The sequence below is a fragment of the Bidens hawaiensis genome, unplaced genomic scaffold, assembly GCF_021521415.1.
Source record: "Bidens hawaiensis isolate Kalapana, Puna unplaced genomic scaffold, B.hawaiensis_p1.1 tig00000001_1, whole genome shotgun sequence".
Classification (NCBI taxonomy): domain Eukaryota; kingdom Viridiplantae; phylum Streptophyta; class Magnoliopsida; order Asterales; family Asteraceae; genus Bidens; species Bidens hawaiensis.
Window position 1 is genome coordinate 4,821,489 of NW_027491014.1, and position 20,961 is coordinate 4,842,449.

A 20,961-nucleotide genomic window follows, 5' to 3' on the forward strand; every position below is an offset into this window, starting at 1 on the left:
TGTGAGCGCGCTGAGCGCTATAAGGATTTCCAGGCTACGTGCAGGAAGTCTAATGATGATATTGCTGATGCGCGCAGCCGGGCTCATGCTGCCAAGGAGGCCGCCGCCAAACTCGAAGAAGAAAACGTCAATCTTCGTAAGCGGATTGACGACTTGGAGGCGGAGGCAGCTTTGAGGAAGGCAGACGCGGGCAAGCTGGCTGATACACTTGCCACTAAAGAGAAGACCATCGAGTCTTTAACCGCTGGGTGTGCCGCCGCTGCCGCTGACCGCGATTGGTTGTTGAAACAAGCCATCCGCAAGGTATGTCGTGTTAGTTACCTATTCTTTTTATTTGCTTCATACTAACTTGTTTCTTTTGTTATCTTTAAGGTTTCCCAACACATTATTAATGATGATGACATAACGAAGAGCGTTGGGCATCTTGCTACCGTTGCGCAGTAACTAGGGCACAAGGCTGGTTTCCAAGAGGTCGTCACGCATTTGCGTGATACTCTTCTTCCTGAAGCCTATGTTCTTCATGACATTGATGTGGAAGTAGAGTACAAGGCTGCTGAGGTTGAGTATGTGGATCTTTCGTTTCCCATGTTATCTGTTGTTGCCCAGTATGCCAAGGAAGAAAATGGTATGCAGTTGCTGAGAAGGCTGTTGAAGCCAGAGTAGGCTAGTCCTTCTGCAGGTCATGATGATGGTGGTAATGATGCTGCTGCGGCTCAAGATCAAGCGGGGAAGAGATTAGACGACGTCGATTAGGTCTTCTCCCATTGATTTGTATAGTTGGTAGGAATGTAATTTCCTTTGGCGGATGTTGGTATCCGCTTTGCAAATATTTTTTTGTATATAAATGGAATGAAGTTTGTTGAGATTTTTGCGTTTGTCGTTTTGCCATTTGAAATGCGGAGTATCGTTTTCATTCATTGTCAATGGCCCTTGGCCCGTTTTTACAAGGTGAAATCGATTTACATGTAACACCTTCGCAGCTGCGCCGCGTTCCGTGTTCTTGGAACCAGTGAGCCATCGAGTTGCATCAGTGCATAAGCGCCCTTTCCTAGGACCTCTTTTATTTGATAAGGCCCTTCCACGTTGGTGCTAATTTTCCTTGCGCTTGGGCTTTTGATGCCTCGTTGTTGCGAATGACGTAATCTCCTGCATTGAATTCACAAATTTTTACTCTTGCATCATAATACTTCTGGAGTTGATGCTTGTAATTTTTTCCCGCATTGTCGCCAATTCTCTTCTTTCTTCCAAAAGCATTAAGTCAAGGGGCCTTTCGCTTTCGTTGTCGGCTTGCAATAGGATCCTTGGCGATGGCACGTCGACTTCTGTCAGGATCATTGCTTTTGTGCCATAGGTTAGGCTGAACGGTGCATCTGCGTTGCTTGTGTTATTTTGAGTGCGGATCGCCCAAAGGACATGCGCTAACTACTTGACCCAACCTGACCTATATCCCTCCGACGTTCTCTTAAATCCGCCAACGATGCTTCGGTTGGCGCGTTCCACTTCCCCATTTCCTTGTGGATGGGTGACAGAACTGAATGCCTGAGTTATGTTTAACTCTTTGAGCCATGCCTTGATGCGTTGGTCTGCAAATTGTGTCCCATTATCGCTGACCAGGTTCATGGGTAGTCCAAAACAGCATATGATATTCCCAAATGAAATTCTTGATACTGTTTGCGTTTATCACTGCAACCGCCTTTGCTTCGATCCATTTGGTGAAGTAATCAATTGCTACAATCAAAAATTTCACTCGAACTGGCGCTTCAGGGAACGACCTTGTTATATCGATCGCCCATTTCTGGAATGGCCAAGATGACGTCACTGGGACCATAGCATTTTTGGGGCGCAAAGTGTTTGATGCATGGTGCTGGCATGCGTTCCACCGCCGTAACTCTTTCTCTGCGTCAACGTGCATGCCTGGCTAGTAATATCCCGTGTTCATTATTTTTTTCTACAACCATCCTTTGGCCTGCGTGGACTCCGTAAATTCCTTCATGTAATTCACCTAACATATAGTCCATGCCTTGCACATCGACACATCGGAGGAGTGGTCCCAGGTAAGATCGTCTATACAAAACGCCATTTTGAAATGTGTAATTGTGCGCTTTGTGACGGACCTTCCTGGATTCTGCTTTCTTGTCCGGTAGGATGCCCAATGACAAGTAATTGATGATTTGGGTCATCGAACTGAACGTGCTTGCGGAGCATACACAAACTTCTCCTGTGGTGGTGGAGGGGTTTGTCAGCACTTCTACATGGACATCTTTGGCAAGGTGTTAGAAGCTAACTGATGCAAATTTGCTGAGAGTGTCTGCTTGTTTATTATCACTTCGTTTCATATGCTTTACATTGCATGTGTTGAAGGTTCCCATTAGCGCCTTTGCTTGCGCTAAGTACGAGGCCATCTTCTATTCTTTTGCATCATATGACACTTCAATTTGGTTTGCCACCAACATCAAATCAACGTGTTCTTCTAAGTGTTTTGCTCCCAGCTTTTTGGCGATTCTCAGCCCTACCAACAATGCTTCATACTCTTCCTCATTATTCGTGCTTTTAAACTCCAAACGTATTGCATACGTAAAGTCATGTCCCTCTTGATTGGTGATCCTTAACCCTGGGCATGCGCCTTCATCATTGGATGCCTCATAAGTGAAAAATTTCCATATTTGCCCTGTATGTTGTTTAACTGGGGGTTCCATCTTCTTTCGGCATTCTTCCTCTTTCCCTTGGGGCACCTCTGTTATAAAATCTGCCAAAAACTGACCTTTGATCGCGGGTCTGGGTTTGTATTCGATGGCGTATTCTCCCAATTCAATCGTCCACTTTGCTAATCGTCCTAATAATTCCGGCTTGGCTAATACATTCTGTTGGCAATAGTTGGTGAGGACATTCACTGGATGTCCCTGGAAGTATCTCCGTAGGCGGCACGCTGTTTGCACTAGCGACAGAACCAATTTCTCCAAGGTAGAGTATCTTGTCTCCGCGTCTGCTAATGTGCGACTGACATTGTAGATGGGTGTTTGAACACCATCCCTTTCTACCATCACAACGCGCTGATTGCTCTGTTCAAAGCCGCTAGGTATATTACTAGAGGCTCTTTGGCTTGTGGCACTGTTAATGTTGGCAGTTCTGCTAAGTGAGTTTGATCTCTTGGAATGCTGTTTCCGCTTCAACTGTCCACCAAAACTGAGATTTTTTTAGACAGTTTCTGAGAGTTGAAAGGAATGGAAAAGATCCGTCTGCATGACTTGATAGGAATCTGTTGAGCGTGACCAATCGCCCGTTCAGTGTTTGCACTTGCTTGATGGTTCTTGGAGAAGGCATTTTCATTACCGTCTCTACTTTTCCGAGATTGGCTTTGAAACCCCCATTGATAATGATAACCCCCATGTATTTCCCTTCTTCAATCCCGAAGGAACATTTTCTTGGGTTGAGTTTCATGCTTATCTGCCGTAACGTCTTGAAGGTTTCTTCAATGTCTTTCAACATTGTTGCTCCTTTTCGCTTTTGATTACCAAGTCGTCCATGTAGACTTCTAAATTTCTCCCAATTTGGGACTAGAAATCCTTATCCATCAGGCGCTACTATGTGGACCCTGCATTTTTGAGGTCGAATGTCATCATTTTGGTTCGGAACGCCGTTTTGTCTTAATCTCCCTCTGTCATGTGGATTTTGTGATACCCTTTATATGCATCCAAAAAACATTTGTACTGGAAGGGGACAAGCACATCTACTTTGAGGTCTATTTCTGGTAAAGGATAACAATCCTTTGGGCACGCTTTGTTGAGATCTTTGAATTCTATTGACATTCGCCATTGGCCATTTGCTTTTGGTACCATTACTGGATTTGCCACCCATGTCTGGTATTGTATCTCACGGATTATTCCCACATCTATGAGTTGTTTGACTTGTTCATCATAGGCTTTCTCCTGTTCCGGCCCCATCTTCTGCCGCTTCTGTACTATTGGTACAAAAGCTGGATTAACTTTTAACTTATGTTCCGCCTTAGTTCTTGGTACTCATGTCATGTCTGTTGGAGTCAATGCGAACACGTCTATGCTGTTGACAAGTAACCTCTTTAACGCAATTCACGTTTTGTCAGAAAGAGTAAATCCAATGGTTACGGTTTTCTCGGGAAACTTCCCATTATGGATCCATTTCTCGACCTCTTTGGACATGTTTGTTTTTAACATCTTTTGTGGCGGTGTTTTCACATCCGCCACATAACTGGCTTGGATCATTGCCACCCCTGCAGGAGTTGGCACTCCTAATATGCCATGGGTTGTTGATGGATTGGCGTTGAAATCCCCAATCGCCTCTTTTCCCAAGATTGTTTCATAGTGTGGATGCGGGGTTTCTATGACCAAAAGGTCCACGTCTTCAGTTCTTATGTGTATCATGTCACTGAGTGTAACCGGAAACGTCAACTGTCCCAACGAGTATTCAATATTTTGGTTGAAACTTGTAATTGGGGCGTTGACGGGGACCAGCATGCGCCTATCCTTCTCTTCCAACAAATCGAAACATTGGCAATACATGATATTCGGCGTGGCTCATGCATCAATGAAGAAGCGAGGCGTCCAATAATGTCCAAAGACTACTATAATTACTAATGGCGCCTTTTGGCTTGCTCCCCCTTTCACTTTTGGGAAGATTACCTGCTCTTCCTTCCAAGCGGCGTGTTCGACCTGATTGCGCTTTTTATTCGTAGCTCCACCTGAGATCATATTAGCCTGCGAGTCTTTGATTTTCTTTTCTGTTCTTCCACCATTGCGAATTGGGGGGCGCCTTCCACTGCCTTTGATGTTCTTGACTAGGTGCTCCAATCTTCTATTTTTGACGTACTCTTCGATGGCATCTTTTAAGTTCGAACATTGATTAGTTTTGTGACCATGTTGTTCATGATAGTCACAATAACTTTTCATGTCCGAATTTGGCCCTGGTTTGATTGGAGCGGGATTCTTCAGTTCAATGCCTTCTGTATACATTATCCGCGCTGAGCTTTTGGTCAGCGGGGTCCACCTGCTGGACGAATGTGTTTGCGCCTTATGTTTGTTTTTGAATGACTCATATGTTGTGTTTTCTTTTGGCTGAGCTTCATGGTTCAGCCTTGACCATACGGAGGATACTTTCTTGCCTTGCCGGACCCTGTTGATATAATTCCTTGCGTCGTTGCGCATCAACCCTTTACCCAAGATTTTTTCTATTCACGCTTACCTTTTTGTTGCGGTCATGATGGCGTCCCAGTTGTGCGGCATGCCATCTCTACCTGGAAGGGTTCGGATGAGATCATCACATCTTACATTTTGGCGAAAGGCTGCGTGCATGAGTTCTTCGCCAACACCTCCAATATTCAGCCCTTCTTGGTTAAATCTGGTGATGAAGTCCTCCAGGGTTTCATTATCCTTTCTTGTGACATTAAGGATATCGACTGGGTCGCTGATGTGGTGTCGTTGTTGACTGAAATGTAGGGTAAATTTGCTGGCAAGTTCGTCCCAGCTTATGATTTGGCGTTCTGGCAACCTTTCAAACCAAGCTCTCTCCGCTCCTACTAGTGTGAGTGTGAATATATGACACCATAGTGGCATGGACCATCTTGACACTAGCCCGACAACTATATAGGGTTGTAAGTGATCATCAGGATCTGATAGGCCGTCGTACTGGCCTACTGTTGGCGGGATTGGACTTTCTGGTAGTTCCACCTCGGGGATTCTTCTTAGGAACTTCGATCTTCCGGCCGATGTTGTTGGCCGGTATGGCTTGGAGAAGTCTTCATTTGCGTCTGGATGGTACTTTATAAGTTTCTTGCAGTCGCGTCTAGACCTTTCCAACTTTCTTCATAGTCTGGATCATCTAGGCGAGAGTCAATCATTTGGCCTATTGCTTGCTGTTTTGCCAGTTGGTGTTTTTGTTCGAATTGGATTTGACTCCTCTTCATTGCCATTGTAATCTTCCTCTGCGTCATTACTACTTGCTTCCCCGTCATAGAGCGTTCTTGGCCGAATGACCGCCGTCATTCTTTTTTGTACTCTGGCCATGAGCTTTTGTTGTTTTTCATCTAACCAGGCCATCATTTCTGGTGGCAAGGTCGCTTAAACGTGGTCGCGTTTTTGTTTTTTCTGTAATGGTAGGCCGAAGGGTGGACACATCAGCGATGCCTTCGGCGCTACCCATTACATCAACCACTTCCATATTCTCTTGTTAGTTGGCCTTTGACTGTTGGCCAACCTCTTTGGCAGGAGTTTTGCCACTCATCTGGATCAAGAATGGAGTGTTTGTAATTTTACTAGTTCTAGCAATATGCACGGATGGCGCCAATGAAAAAACACAAATCCACCCCTTAGGCCTAATGACTTAGTCCAAGGGTTATGGTTAAGTATCTCCCACGATGGGTTGGAATCCTTCTTGGCACAGGCGAGTGCTTCCTGCAAAATAGAACACCGTGAGATCGTTACGAGGAATATGGAGGGAGGGGGGGATTCTCTCGTAACCACCATTCGGTGTGAGAATCAGTATTTGTTATGTGGTAAGAGTATGCAGAGAGAATATATGATATTGGATGCTGGATCCTTTACCGTTTGGAGGTATTGTGGTATTTATAGCCGGAGGAGAAATAGTATGACCAACTGCCTTATTAGGCTTTCTACCAATTATATTCTCCATTTGTGTGATTGTGGAGATTCGTTGTCACACCCTAACCTACGGCGGAAATGCCGGGGCGTGGACTGATTGTCACAGCTCTTAAGGTTACTATCATGCAAATATTTAAAATTCAAATATCTATTTATTTAATTCAAATAACAACATTATTCATTACAAAAAAAAAAATCCAAGTAAACAAAACATCAAATAATTCAAATGAACATTTAAAGTCTCAAAATAAACTCTTCTAGCATAAGTCCTTAAACAAATCTTCTAAGTCCACACTTCACATCAAACGGTAACCTGCATATGCGTGAAAATAATATAGTTTGTCAACATGAGGTTGAGTGAGAAACACACCAGTTCAGTTTACATATATATTAAAATACGTAGCTGCAACGCGTCAAATGAGATTAACAAATCAACTAATGAGCAAATAAAATGAGATGTCTAAAAGCACAAAGCTAAATCGACTAGCGTGTGATCATACTATTTTCTGAGATTATGCAGGACCTCTCCGAATGCGGTTCACATTGAGCACATAAACATATGGCAAGTATGGCGTGAGATTAGTTAACACATAAGACAACAATTGCAATTTTGTGTATAGGTAAAGTGTGAAAATATAAAAAGTTACGCATATGTCCCAAAAACAGTATGAAAACGAGTAAAAAAAATGGGGAATGTGGTACTCACCTCAAAGACGAACGAGGATGATTAAGATAGTGAGAATGAGGAAACGAATCACACGCGAACAACGTTAAAGCCTAAGAGAATAAATGATATACTTGAGATAAGGATTACAATACGAGTTAAACGATAACCATTTAATATTATAATAATATTATGTTTGTAAGGATTTTTTGTTAAACCGTTATTTTGATTTATGAAAATATATACTTAATAAAATGTTACTGTTGGTTTTATAACTAAATTACTTGATTTATATATTTAATAAAACGTTAGTTTTTAAGTAAAAATATTCTTTATATATTTATGTATCTTTATATAAAAAAACGTATCTTTATTTATATCTATGCATATATATATATATATATATATATATATATATATGAATATATATATATATATATATGCATGAAAACGAGTCTTAAAAAATATATGTGAACGAAAACGAATATTAAAAGGTCGGTATTTAGTTAAACAATTTTGTTTAATCATTATTATTATTATTATTATTAAAATGGATTATTAATTAACAAAACATAAAACAATTATTTTCCAAAAAAATCGGGGTGTGGGAGGGTCGAACCCGTGACCTCCCACCCCTAATGTTCAAGTGTTGACCAGCTAGGCTACCCAGCCATATGCATCATGTCTCGTTTTCAAAACAATAAGAACATGATCTGGTTCTGGTTCCCCCATTTGCCAAGAACCCTAGAATTTCGATTAACCCAAAACGTTAACAATCGATCAAAGCAGATTTAGGGCTATTGATCCTTATGAAAACACGCCCTAATACATGTAAACATTACCTTAATTGGCGAGCAGAAGAGGGTGAACGAGTGCGGAACAGGGCCGGCCAAGTAAACGGGATGAACGAGTTATGAACGAGCAATATAATTCAATTAAATAAAGGGGTTTTGTCGGCGATCAAATAAGGAATGAATCTTCACAATTATTTGCATTATTATCGCGGTTATCGTGTGTAACAAGAATTGGGTGTCGGTTAGGCTTAAAAAAAAAGGAAAAACGAGTCAAGATGGTGAAATTAACATAATTAATTCGTCAGTGAGGCCGCGCCTAACATACATAAACGATTTCCTAAATCAAAAGTTGATTATAAACGAATTTGGAAAGCTAATTGATTGATTTCTTGATTCGGGTACAAGAAAACTTGAATGTGGATCGGGTTTGAATATGGATACCCACTTTAAGAAATGGATTATAACAAAATTCACATAAAGGCCCCTCAAGTTAGAAGATGGATAAAGAAATGGATAGAACTTTATATTTTGGGTTTAAATCATCAAAGTTAAATAGATGTAACGATTAATAAATAACATAGTAATTATAACTCGATAAGTGCGGGATTTTATTAATTATTGAGCCCGGACCCCTAAATGGGTTGGGTAACGGTTACAAAATAAAATGAAAAACCCGAAATGTTACAGTATCCCCTACTTTTGGGAATTTCGTCCCGAAATTAGAGAATCAACAACGAAAAGATGAGGATACTTGAGTTTCATCTGGTCCTCACGCTCCCACGTAAACTCGGCGCCTTGCTTAGAATTCCAAAGAACTTTCACCAAAGGAATGCGGCTTTGCTTAGTAACTTTATTCATATGATCCATAATCTCAATGGGTTGCTCCACGAAATGCATAGTCTCATCGATACTAACTTCATCAAGAGGGATGTGGAGATTACCCTCGGCAAGACACTTCTTGAGGTTAGAAACATGAAACGCCGGGTAAATATTAGAGAGTTCAACAGGAAGTTTGAGACGATACCCAACAGGACCAACTCTTTCAATAATCTCAAAAGGACCAACGAAACGAGGAGCTAGTTTTCCCTTCTTTCGAAAACAAACAACTCCCTTCCAAGGAGAAGCTTTGAGTAAAACAAAATCACCAACACTGAACTCAAGGGGTTTACGTCTCTTATCAGCATAACTTTTCTGACGACTATGAGCAGCAAAGAGATTTTGACGGATTTGAGCAATACGAACAGTCGTTTCTTGGACTAGTTCAGGAACAGTGATTTGAGATTCACCAACTTCGTTCCAACAGATCGGAGATCGACATTTACGACCATAGAGAGCTTTAAAAGGTGCCATACCAATATTAGAGTGAAAACTATTATTATAAGAGAACTCGATAAGCGGTAGATGAATATCCCAATTTCCTCCAAAATCGAGGACACAAGAACGGAGCATATCTTCTAAGGTTTGAATCGTTCGCTCGGATTGACCGTCAGATTGCGGGTGATAAGCAGTACTAAGATACAATCGAGTACCCGGAGCGGATTGAAGCGACTTCCAAAAACGAGAAGTAAAACGACCATCACGATCAGATATAATGGATAACGGAGTTCCATGATGACAAACAATTTTCTCAACGTAAATTCGCGCTAATTGCTCGACAGTATAAGTCTCTTTGATGGGAATGAAATGAACAGACTTGGTCAGGCGATCAACAATTACCCAAATACTATCATGTTGCTTGCGGGTAGAAGGAAGCTTAGTGATAAAGTCCATAGCAATACCTTCCCATTTCCACTAGGGGACGGGAGGTTGCTCGAGTAAACCAAAAGGTCGATGATGCTCGGCTTTCACTTTGGAACAAGTGAGGCATTTAGAAACATACAAAGCGATATCATTCTTCATACCAGGCCACCGATAGACATAAGGCGTACATCTTATCCGCACCGGGATGTACGGAATATCGTGACTTGTGAGCTTCGTCCATAATAAATGTGCGAAGATCATCACGATTGGGGATCCATAAGCGGTCCAGAAAGTAAAGCAGACCATTGGGTTTAGTTTCAAGTTGGGTTTCGGCACCACACGAAATCTCGTCATACATATTACCTTCGGTGACAGATTCGTGTTGAGCATTGAAAACGCGCTTTTCGAGATCATTTTGAACAAGAACGCAAGTAAGAAGTATCAATTTGAATGGCTTCTTACGACTGAGAGCGTCGGCCACGACATTCGCCTTTCCAGGATGATAGCGAATTTCGCATTCGTAGTCTCTAAGCAACTTGGCCCATAGACGTTGTCTCATATTGAGTTCTTTTTGGTCAAAAATGTGTTGGAGACTCTTGTGATCGGTATACACCACACACTTTGTACCATAGAGATAATGTCTTCAAATCTTCAAGGCAAATACGACAGCACCAAGTTCGAGATCATGCGTCGTATAATTTTCTCGTGAACCTTGAGTTGTCTTGAAGCGTAAGCGATAACCTTGCCTCGTTGCATGAGAACGCAACCAAGACCTTGGTTAGAAGCGTCTCAGAAAATGATAAAATCTTCATTTCCTTCTGGAAGACAAGGATAGGAGCATTGCAAAGCATGTCCTTAAGAGTTTCAAAGGCTTCTTCTTGCTTTGACCCCCACACAAAGGTTTTGTGTGTTAAAGCGGTGAGGGGCAATGCGATCTTGGAAAAGTTATGAATGAAACGACGGTAATAACCCGCCAAACCGAGAAAAGAACGAACTTCGGTGGGAGTCATAGGCGGCTTCCAATTCTTAACAGCTTCGATTTTTGCAGGATCAACATGAATACCCTTTTCGTTAACAATATGGCCCAAAAATTGAACTTCTTTCAACCAAAACTCGCACTTAGAAAACTTGGCATACAATTGCTCATTTCGAAGCAGATCAAGAATGGTATGGAGATGATTCATGTGGTCTCTTTCGCATTTCGAATTGATCAAAATGTCATCTATGAAAACAATAACGAACTTGTCCAAATAAGGTTTACAAACACGGTTCATGAGGTCCATAAAAATCGCGGGTGCGTTTGTCAACCCAAAAGGCATAACACAGAACTCGTAATGACCATAACGAGTACGAAAGGCGGTATTGGGAATGTCATCATCACTAACTCGGAGTTGATGATAACACGAACGGAGATCGATCTTCGAGAAGCATGCGGCTCCTTGAAGTTGATCGAAAAGATCGTCGATTCGAGGGAGCGGATAACGATTCTTAACGGTAAGCTTGTTGAGTTCACGGTAGTCAATGCACATGCGGAAAGAACCATCTTTCTTCTTGAAAAATAGCACATGTGCGCCCCACGGAGAAGAACTCGGGCGAATGAAACCCTTGAACGAAAGTTCTTGGAGTTGGCTCGAGAGTTATTGCATCTCGGAGGGTGCAAGACGATAAGGTGCTTTAGCTACGGGGTTAGCTCCGGGTATGAGATCAATTCGGAATTCGACTTGACGTACCGGAGGAAGACCAGTGACATCATCAGGAAAAACGTCGGGAAAATCACGAACAACCGGGATATCGGATAAATTCTTCTCTTTCCGATCTTTCTCCACCACGAGGGCTAGGAAGGCGACACATTTCTTGCGCAAACAACGTTGAGCTTGAAAGAACGACATGAGATTAATCTTAGATGTTGGAGTATCACCGAAAACCTTAAGAATACGACCGTTTTTTAGAGGTATACGAATGAACTTTTCGAAGCAAACAACTTCCGCACGATTAAGAGTTAACCAATCCATCCCTACGATTACATCGAAACTACCCATTTGCATCGGAATGAGGTCAATTTAAAACTCGACTTTGTTAAGGACTATGACGCAATCCCTTACTACCGAGTCAATCATAATAGAATTCCCGTCGGCTACTTCTACGGTAAAAGGTCTAGACAACTTATCCCGAGGCTTATCAATAATATACGCAAAATCCAAAGATATAAAACTCTTATCGGCACCCTTATCAAACAAAACCGAAGCATGATGATTATCAATGAGAAACGTACCATTCACCACATCGCTAGAACTCTGAGCTTGATTCACATTCATCATAAACGCACGACCATTGGACCCTTGAGGGGTTTGAGCAACTTGGTTCAAAGGAGGAGCTTGAATTGCTGGAGCTTGAGTTGATGCCGATTGAGGAGCAATGAGCTGGGGCACAGGAGGTGCATGGGTTTGAGGGGCATAGGCTTGAGGATGGTAGGTTTGCACTTGGTAGCCTTGGGCAGTGTAGTAAGGTGCATGGTATACTTGGGCTTGAGATGGATGGGTAACATAAGGTGGTGCAGGCATGACATGGGCTTGGTTAGCATGGGTGAGTAATGGGCAGGCATTATGGAAATGATTAGGGTCTCCGCAGTGGTAGCAAGCTCGGGTATTAGGAACACCGGGCTGTGCAGGGTTAGCAGCAGGTCTAGCAGTAGGTGGTGCAGACCGGGTTTGGACAACTTGAGAACCAGGCGGTGCACTACAAGTATTGGCAAGGTGGCCGTAACGGTTGCATTGAGTGCACAACCGGCAACGGGATTGAACCGAGTGATTGCGATTACATTTGGCACAAAGGGGATGTGGGCCAAAGTAAGCTTTCTTGTTTGGGGCATTTGGGTCATTTGGGGCTTGGTTGTTGGATTGGTTGACATAGTAGTTTTGGTAGTTGGGATTACGTTTTTGGTGGTTCTTGTTGAAGCGGTTGTTGTTGTGGGAGGGTTTGGCCTCAGCTTTGGCATCGGCAGAGGAGTCGGTATTTGTCTTGTCGGGTGTGGGCTTGGAATCCTTGCGGGACAAGGCTCCATCCCGAACGTGACTTTCAGTGAGGGAGGCAGCTAGGTCCATTGCCTCACCGATGGTTAATGGGTTACGACTCATTACGGCATCCCGGAAAGCGAGTGGGAGACCGCGAATGTATTTCTAAATTCCGCGGGTTTCGGGGGTGACAAGATGTGGCACAATACGGCTTAGTTCGCGAAATCGGCTAGAATAAGTGGAGTTATCGCCGCTAGAATAAGTGGAGTTATCGCCCCCGATTTGCTTAAGATCCCAAAACTCCGCTTCCAACCTCTGCAGTTCATGTTCTGGGCAAAATTCCTTTTTCATCGCCACCTTTAGTTCCTCCCAAGGCATAACCACGACCAAATCCGACCCTTGGTCGTTCCTTAGGGCATTCCACCATACAACAGCTTGATCCTTAAAACAGCTTGAAGCAAATTTGGTTCGTTTGACATCCGGACCTTCACAATGGATAAATATGTTCTCCATTTCTTCAAACCATTGGAGCTAGGCGGTGGCATTTTCCTCACCATGATAATATGGAGGTTTGGTGCTCAATAAGTTACGAAAATCATAGTTGTTGGGTGTGGCCGAAGTGGCTGAACCATTAGAATTGAGGCTTTGGATTTGGGTGACAATAGCAGGCATAGCAGCAGCAAACTCTCTCATGATTCTAGCAGCCAGACGGCGGTCACGTGAGCCAGATGATCGTTGGTGACGACGGTGATTTCTGAGTGACGACATTCTATGGGAAAATGAGAGTAAAGATTTATGAGTTGAAGGATCATATGTGTAATTATTTATGGGGAAACAAAGTTAGTTGAAAACATCAAGTTTCTGTCAGGTTAGCTTCACAAAAATATAACGAAATGCATCTAGGGATGTTGGCCTCCCATGAGCTTTCCATGGCAATTTGAATGGCCCAACAACAATTGACGATTAAACATTTGAGTTGGACAGCCCATGAGCGTTACATGGCAATTTGATTGTCCCAACTAATTAACGAATTATCAATGCAATATAGTTTTTCGGCCTGATAAGCATCTTTAGCCGACCAAACTAAATAACGAACTATCGAAACAAAATATGGGTAGTCAGAGTATCCGACAAAAATACGAAACAAGTTAATAAATGGGTAGTCGGGATTCCCGCCTAACCACTTGAAATAACGTAAAAACCATAATCGGAAGGTTACCGAATTTAAGCCACGAACCATCGTGAATTCGGTTTAAAAATGTACATAGGAATGCAACCACTAGTGTGGTCACGCTTGACAGCTTAGGGTGTCGATCACATGGCATTTATGGGTCTCGCTCGGGTCCATAGGGTTGAGTACTGTGGTCAGGTTATCACCCAGGTATGGATTAGCGTCTTACCTTTGGTTCTTGGAACCGTTTTGCGAGTGCCCAACTCACAGTTTCTCGCCCCTTTTTCTTATGATAGGGACATGCTATATAACCTAGCCCTAAGGAGAACGAGTGAAAACAACATGTGGGAATTCTTAAGGAATTTCCCGCAATTAAAAACAATCTAATATTGATTTTAAATTTAAATAAAATTTTTAAGTTTTGAGGCATAGCCTCGGAGCAGTGCGTGTGTGCATGACAATAATATAATAAGAAAATTTATCAACTAAGGGAAAGCAGTAACAATCATATAGAACACGTAAGGTAAGCAGATAAGCACGTATAGGGCTCCTAAACATCTGTCTAAGGCAATCTCTAACGACCTATCTTAAACCTTCGGCTCTGATACCAATCTGTCACACCCCAACCTATAGCGGAAATGCCGGGGCGTGGACTGATTGTCACAGCTCGTAAGGTTACTATCATGCAAATATTTTAAATTCAAATATCTATTTATTTAATTCAAATAACACCATTATTCATTACAAAAAAAAATCCAAGTAAACAAAACATCAAATAATTCAAATGAACATTTAAAGTCTCAAAATAAACTCTTCTAACATAAATCCTTAAACAAATCTTCTAAGTCCACACTTCACATCAAACGGTAACCTGCATATGCGTGAAAATAATATAGTTTGTCAACACAAGGTTGAGTGAGCAACACACCAGTTCAGTTTACATATATATTAAAATACGTAGCTGCAACGCGTCAAATGAGATTAACAAATCAACCAATGAGCAAATAAAATGAGATGTCGAAAAGCACAGAGCTAAATCGACTAGCGTATGATCATACTATTTTCTGAGATTATGCTGGACCTCTCCGAATGCGGTTCACATTGAGCACATAAACATATGGCAATTATGGCATGAGATTAGTTAACACATAAGACAATAATTGTAGTCTTGTGTATAGGTAAAGTGTGAAAATATAATAAGTTACGCATATGTCCTAAAAACAGTATGAAAACGAGTAAAAAAATGGGGAATGTGGTACTCACCTCAAAGACGAACGAGGATGATTAAGAAAGTGAGAATGAGGAAACGAATCACATGCGAACAACGTTAAAGCCTATGAGAATAAAGGATATACTTGAGATAAGGATCACGATACGAGTTAAACGATAACCATTTAATATTATAATAATATTATGTTTGTAAGGATTTATTATTAAACCGTTATTTTGATTTATGAAAATATATACTTAATCAAATGTTACTGTTGGTTTTATAACTTAAATTACTTGATTTATATATTTAATGAAACGTTAGTTTGTAAGAAAAAATCTTCGTTATATATTTATGTATCTTTATATAAAAAAAACGTATCTTTATTTATATCTATGCATATATATATAAGAATATATATATGTATATGCATGAAAACGAGTCTTAGAAAATATATGTGAACGAAAACGAATATTAAAAGGTCGGTATTTAGTTAAACAATTTTGTTTAATCATTATTATTATTATTATTAAAATGGATTATTAATTAACAAAACATAAAACAATTATTTTCCAAAAAAATCGGGGTGTGGGGAGTCGAACCCGTGACCTCCCACCCATAATGTTCAAGTGTTGACCAGCTAGGCTACCCAGCCATATGCATCATGTCTCGTTTTCAAAACTATAAGAACATGATCTGGTTCTGGTTTCCCCCATTTGCCAAGAACCCTATAAATTCGATTAACCCAAAACGTTAACAATCGATCAAAGCAGATTTAGGGCTATTGATCCTTATGAAAACGCGACCTAATACATGTTAACAATTACCTTGATTGGTGAGAAGAAGAGGGTGAACGAGTGCGGAACAGGGCCGGCCAAGAAAACGAGATGAACGAGTTATGAACGAGCAATATAATTCAATTTTTGTCGGCGATCAAACAAGGAATGAATCCTCACAATTAATTGCATTATTATCGCGGTTATCGTGTGTAACAAGAATTGGGTGTCGGTTAGGCTTAAAAAAAGGAAAAAACGAGTCAAGATGGTGAAATTAACATAATTAATTCGTCGGTGAGGCCGCGCCTAACATACATAAACGATTTCCTAAATCAAAAGTTGATTATAAACGAATTTGGAAAGCTAATTGATTGATTTCTTGATTCGCGTACAAGAAAACTTGAATGTGGATCGGGTTTGAATAGGGATACCCACTTTAAGAAATGGATTATAACAAAATTCACATAAAGGCCCCTCAAGTTAGAAGATGTATAAAGAAATGGATAGAACTTTATATTTTGGGTTTAAATCGTCAAAGTTAAATAGATGTAACGATTAATAAATAACATAGTAATTATAACTCGATAAGTGCGGGATTTTATTAATTATTGGCCCGGATCCGTAATTGGGTCGGGTAACGGTTACAAAATAAAAGTGAAAAACCTGAAATGTTACATTCGTGGGCATCATGGCCTTTTAATATTGACGTGGTGTACTATTTTGTACCGTCATTTAAGTGTTGTTGATTTCCCATTGGTTAGGCGATATTCCCGATGTATATTCTTCCTTTTTGTGCCATGCTGGTGGAGATATTGGCGCTACCATTCTCAAGGTGTCAGTGAATGTTTACTATATTTCGCCATGTTTCTGGCGCCATGCTATCTGCCTAGCGCCTGATCTCTTACTCAGTGGGACCTTATATTACTTTTGGGTGGATTAGTACCCTACCCTTGCACATTTGTATTTGAATTACCAAAGCTAAAATTCATAAAGGTTGATATTTTCGAGTTTTTGTATGCAAGGCTTGTTAGATTTGTATGTGGATTACCAAAGCTAAAATTCAAGTTATAATGAATGATAAAACAAATATGAATATGTGCATCAAACCTACATACTTGGATGCATTATTGTAATAATTAGACACCATGTATCAAAAAGCTAATGAATTATGTAAGGCCCCGGTCACGGTGCCCTACTTTGACGTTGGATTTACTCATAAAAACAGTTCTAAATATCAGAGTTAATTAAAACTTTCACGGAATAAATAAAACTTCAATCATTCATTACAAACATTCGATACTTGTATTAAAAACAAAACATAAATAGTTTATTTAAAACATCATGACAAAACTTCTCTGGATGCCAGTCCCGTCAATCTTGCCATGTAACCTTCTCTCAAGCAAACGGCTTCAATCTATTCACCTGCTTCCATACTAAAAGTTAGCAATGCTAAGTGAGTTCTAGTTAATTCAGGTAATATACAATACATTCACATACTTACATACATACGCATCCGAAGATACATATACATACTTAGCTTTTTTTTTTTACCTTTCTTCATACTTTCATACTTTCATAAATACATACATATATACATACATTTCTTCCTATAACCTTCGCAGATATTATTAGGGCATGTTCCCTTCATTCGCAGATATTATTAGGGTCTGGTCTGTTCCCAACATTCGCAGATATTATTAGGGTCTGTGCCCTTCATTCGCAGATATTATTAGCGTATGTTCCCTACATTCGCAGATATTATTAGGGTTTGTTCACTACATTCGCTCTACCATAATTTCATACTAGCATTCATACAATTTCGTACATACCTTTCTTTATCATTCATTCATACACAATTTCACATTTTGACACTTACCTCCCTTGGAAATACGTGCAATATCCGAAGATCGTTCACGTACCGACAAGCTTTAATCCATATTCACATTATAATATCTATCACATATATCATCCATGCATACACTTACCACTCAAGGTAAGTGTATTAACTAATCACATTGAGTATGTACACAGCCCCTAAAAGATAAGAAGGAAATGGGGCTAGAAACTCACCTGAACTCGGTTACGCTCACCGTTAATGGTTATTCCTTTATTTAGCTGTGCGCGACTAACTGTATAACAATTACACGTATCAATTAACTATTACTATCAATATCGTGATTCTAGTTGAATTATAACCCTAAATGAATAGGGGTCCGGGGCAGCACCCCTAGCAGCAGGGTTCTAGGGGCGGCAGCCCCTAGCGGGGACCAAGGGGCAGAGCCCCTGGCTGGGCTTCTTTGTAATTTAATTTTTACAAAGAATTCTTAATTTATTATTTTATTTGCTAACTCAAAAGTTCGAGGGTTCCTTTGTAATTAATCCATTTTATCTTAAGTTCACGGACGTTTCTGTCATTTTTTCAAAGTCTAATTTGTTATCAAGTTCTCAAATTATGATTCATAACGAATTGACCACTTATGGACCTTCATAAGGAATTGACAATCATAACGAATTGAACCTTTATAACGAATTGAACCTTCTAACGAATGAGGGCTCATTCGTCATTTCCCTGTAACGAATTGCTTAATGAATGACTTAAGGAATGTAGCCAATTCGTTATTATTTTTTAACGAATTGGCATAGCGAATGAGCCTAACGAATGGGGGCTCATTTGTTAGTCTTCCGTAACGAATTGCGTAACGAATTCGTTACACGCGCCTAGGGTTAGGTCAAATAATGTCAGAAACATTCTCTCACATCCTTAAAATCCACGCCGCCTTTCTGGCACCGCCGTACTGGAAAACAGGGCGGTGGTCGGAAAAACGTATTTTACACCGTTTTTCGTCCCGTTCGATCCAGATCCGAGCTAGGATGACCCCTAAGATTGTCTTTTAACCAATTTATACTTGATTCCATCCGAATCTCATGACTTTTACGGTTGAGGGTGTCGACTCATTGTTTCGTGACTAGATCTAGGGGGTTTGGATCCATATGATATCATAAAATCATTACCTCGGATCGACGCTCGGTTTTCCTTCTTGGTTTCGATTAGAGAAAGAGTGAGAGAGAGAGAGAGAGAGAGCTTAAGTGTGTGTTTTAGTTGTTATATGGAATGGGTGAATGAATGAATTAAGGAAGGAAAATGGTTTATATAGTATGGGTCATGGGCTTAAGCCCATGGTCTATCTTCCTTCCTTATTAACCCAAGTCCATTACCCATATTTATTTAACCCAACACAAGCCCAACTCTTAACTCATAACAATTAATATTATTATTTTATTAACTGAACGGAAAACGGGATGTTACAAATTAAACTTGCAAAGTGGACAAACTCTTGTAAAGGATTAGAGAAGTTTCGTATACATGTTTGCAAAAACTTTGACGAAAGTGAATCCTGTAGGAACCGTTCGTATACACGATAAACACAAAAACAATTGTATTATAAATGCAATATGGAAACAAAAGGAAAACAGTAAATTACAAGTACAAACACAAGTAAATAAAGAAATACATAACAAAATACAAACTGAAATGAAATATTAAACTAGATGAGGATTATGTTTGACATAGGGCCTTTAAACAAATTTCGATTCTCCCAGGAGAACTCGTTTAATTCCAGGATACAACGGTCAAAATAGGTGCTACTGTTGGAAATGAGACAATACTATATAGTATTTATAGAATTGTTAAAACAAAACATGTATAGAGAGTTAGAAACCTTATTGTTTGCTTTTTGTTTTTCTTTTATGTGTCTTTCTACTATAGAGTCCTTAGTATATATACTGGAAAACAAGTTGTAACAGATTTGGAAGAGTTAAAACAAAAATTAAATGGCATTGAACGTCTTCAATTCTTTTTTATTGTTTTTATTGATCTTGACCAAAAATTGTTACATTTTCAAACTTGCCGGTTAACTAAAATCAGAGAAGTTGTTGTTGTGCTAAACAACAGTTCGAACCATTGTTGAACAAGCCTTTAAAAACATAAAGGTTGCTCACATGCGAGTTCGGGAGCATACCTTCACGAACCCACTTGAGCGTGGCTTTATCATAATAATGAAAGGATAAGCCCTCCCATATACAAGCCACTCAAATTTTCATATCTTCTCCTATGTTGCACAAGTTGAAGTCCCATATTTGGGGCTCGATTTCTCATTCATTTTAGCTTTGATTTGACTTGTTGTGAAGACCTCACATCATAGAACACAAAACCTCAAATAGTACATACATTAATTATATAATAATATAAATATATTTGTCCAAATATATAGGAAAAAAAACATATTTACACTTAGTTTTTCCAACAAATCCACTTAAGAAGTTGAAAAAATCATTAAAATGGTTCACATGTGCCGTAAAGCACGAGTAATCTTAAGAAGACGTTTATGCTTTCATTCCAACACTCGATTTAATATGTTGTGCAGCGTTAGACAAGATGTTTCTAAAAGGACTCCATGTTTTGCATAGTACTCTTTCGTATTATTTGACACAAATTCACCTATATTGTAACACCTTATTGACTTAATCTTTAAATTTCCTTTTCGATGTAGGTTCTAACCATCTTATGAAAATGTATTAAGCAAGTGATTGCCTCATATTTATGTCTAATTAAGAAAACCAACACTCCGATACTAAAATCATCCACATTGATTTAAAATAGTTTGCCTTCAAAAAATAAACATTCTATTTGCTTGCCCAAAATATCACAATGACTTAATTCATAGCAATCAGTCTTTTTTATTAAACTACGCAGAAATAATTTTTCTGTGTGTTTAGTCATAAAGAAGGAGTCATATATATAATAACCTGAAATCTTTTTCAGATAATAATTATAATAATTAATATAGTTCTATATTATCCGAAACTCATTTGAGTAAACAATTAATAATTTAAATAAAATAAAAAATAAAGAAACATGGGCCAGGTTATTCTATAAAGAAAAACAAAATAAGAAGAATGAGAAAGA

General features: G+C 39.8%; 1 protein-coding gene across 1 annotated transcript; it reads right to left on the minus strand.

Moving 5' to 3' along the window:
* Nucleotides 1–1,060: 1,060 nt before the first annotated feature.
* LOC143537596 (uncharacterized) lies at nt 1,061–1,912 on the minus strand. The gene is made up of 3 exons (XM_077031585.1): nt 1,669–1,912; nt 1,437–1,583; nt 1,061–1,146 (listed from the first exon to the last, which is right to left on the minus strand). Exons 1-3 carry the CDS (start codon nt 1,910–1,912, stop codon nt 1,061–1,063), a joined length of 477 nt encoding a protein of 158 aa, XP_076887700.1.
* Between the last annotated feature and the right edge of the window lie 19,049 nt (nt 1,913–20,961).

Excerpts from the sequence above, each read along its gene's own strand:
- LOC143537596 (XM_077031585.1), bottom strand. The coding sequence starts at position 1,912 with ATGCACGTTGACGCAGAGAAAGAGTTACGGCGGTGGAACGCATGCCAG. Across the intron at positions 1,584-1,668 it reads TGCAGTGATAAACGCAAACA|ACCAACGCATCAAGGCATGG; the intron begins GTATCAAGAATT and ends CACAATTTGCAG. Across the intron at positions 1,147-1,436 it reads GTCGGAGGGATATAGGTCAG|GAGATTACGTCATTCGCAAC; the intron begins GTTGGGTCAAGT and ends AATTCAATGCAG.